Genomic DNA, 254 nt, shown 5'->3' on the forward strand with positions numbered 1-254 from the left:
CCCTCAGGCGCCCGCGCCCTCCAGGCGGCCTCTGAGGTGCCCTCCCCACAGGCCCAGCTCATCGCCCAGTCCATCGGCCAGGCCTTCAGCGTGGCCTACCAGGAGTTCCTGCGCGCCAACGGCATCAACCCCGAGGACCTGAGCCAGAAGGACTACAGCGACATCATCAGCTCCCAGGAGATGTACAACGACGACCTCATCCACTTCTCCAACTCGGAGAACTGCAAGGAGGTGAGCCCCGCGCCCTGCACAGG

General features: G+C 65.7%; 1 protein-coding gene across 1 annotated transcript in view; it reads left to right on the forward strand.

Moving 5' to 3' along the window:
• The window catches only part of APBA2 (amyloid beta (A4) precursor protein-binding, family A, member 2), a gene marked incomplete at its 5' end in the record, with an annotated part of 19,218 nt that overhangs the window by 14,923 nt on the left and 4,041 nt on the right, over window positions 1-254 (forward strand). The window contains one exon of the mRNA XM_014543568.1: window positions 52-231. Within this exon, the coding sequence (XP_014399054.1) occupies window positions 52-231 (180 nt within the window). The remainder of the gene's footprint in view (window positions 1-51; window positions 232-254) is intronic.

This window comes from Myotis brandtii, unplaced genomic scaffold (genome assembly GCF_000412655.1).
Source record: "Myotis brandtii unplaced genomic scaffold, ASM41265v1 scaffold329, whole genome shotgun sequence".
NCBI lineage: Eukaryota > Metazoa > Chordata > Mammalia > Chiroptera > Vespertilionidae > Myotis > Myotis brandtii.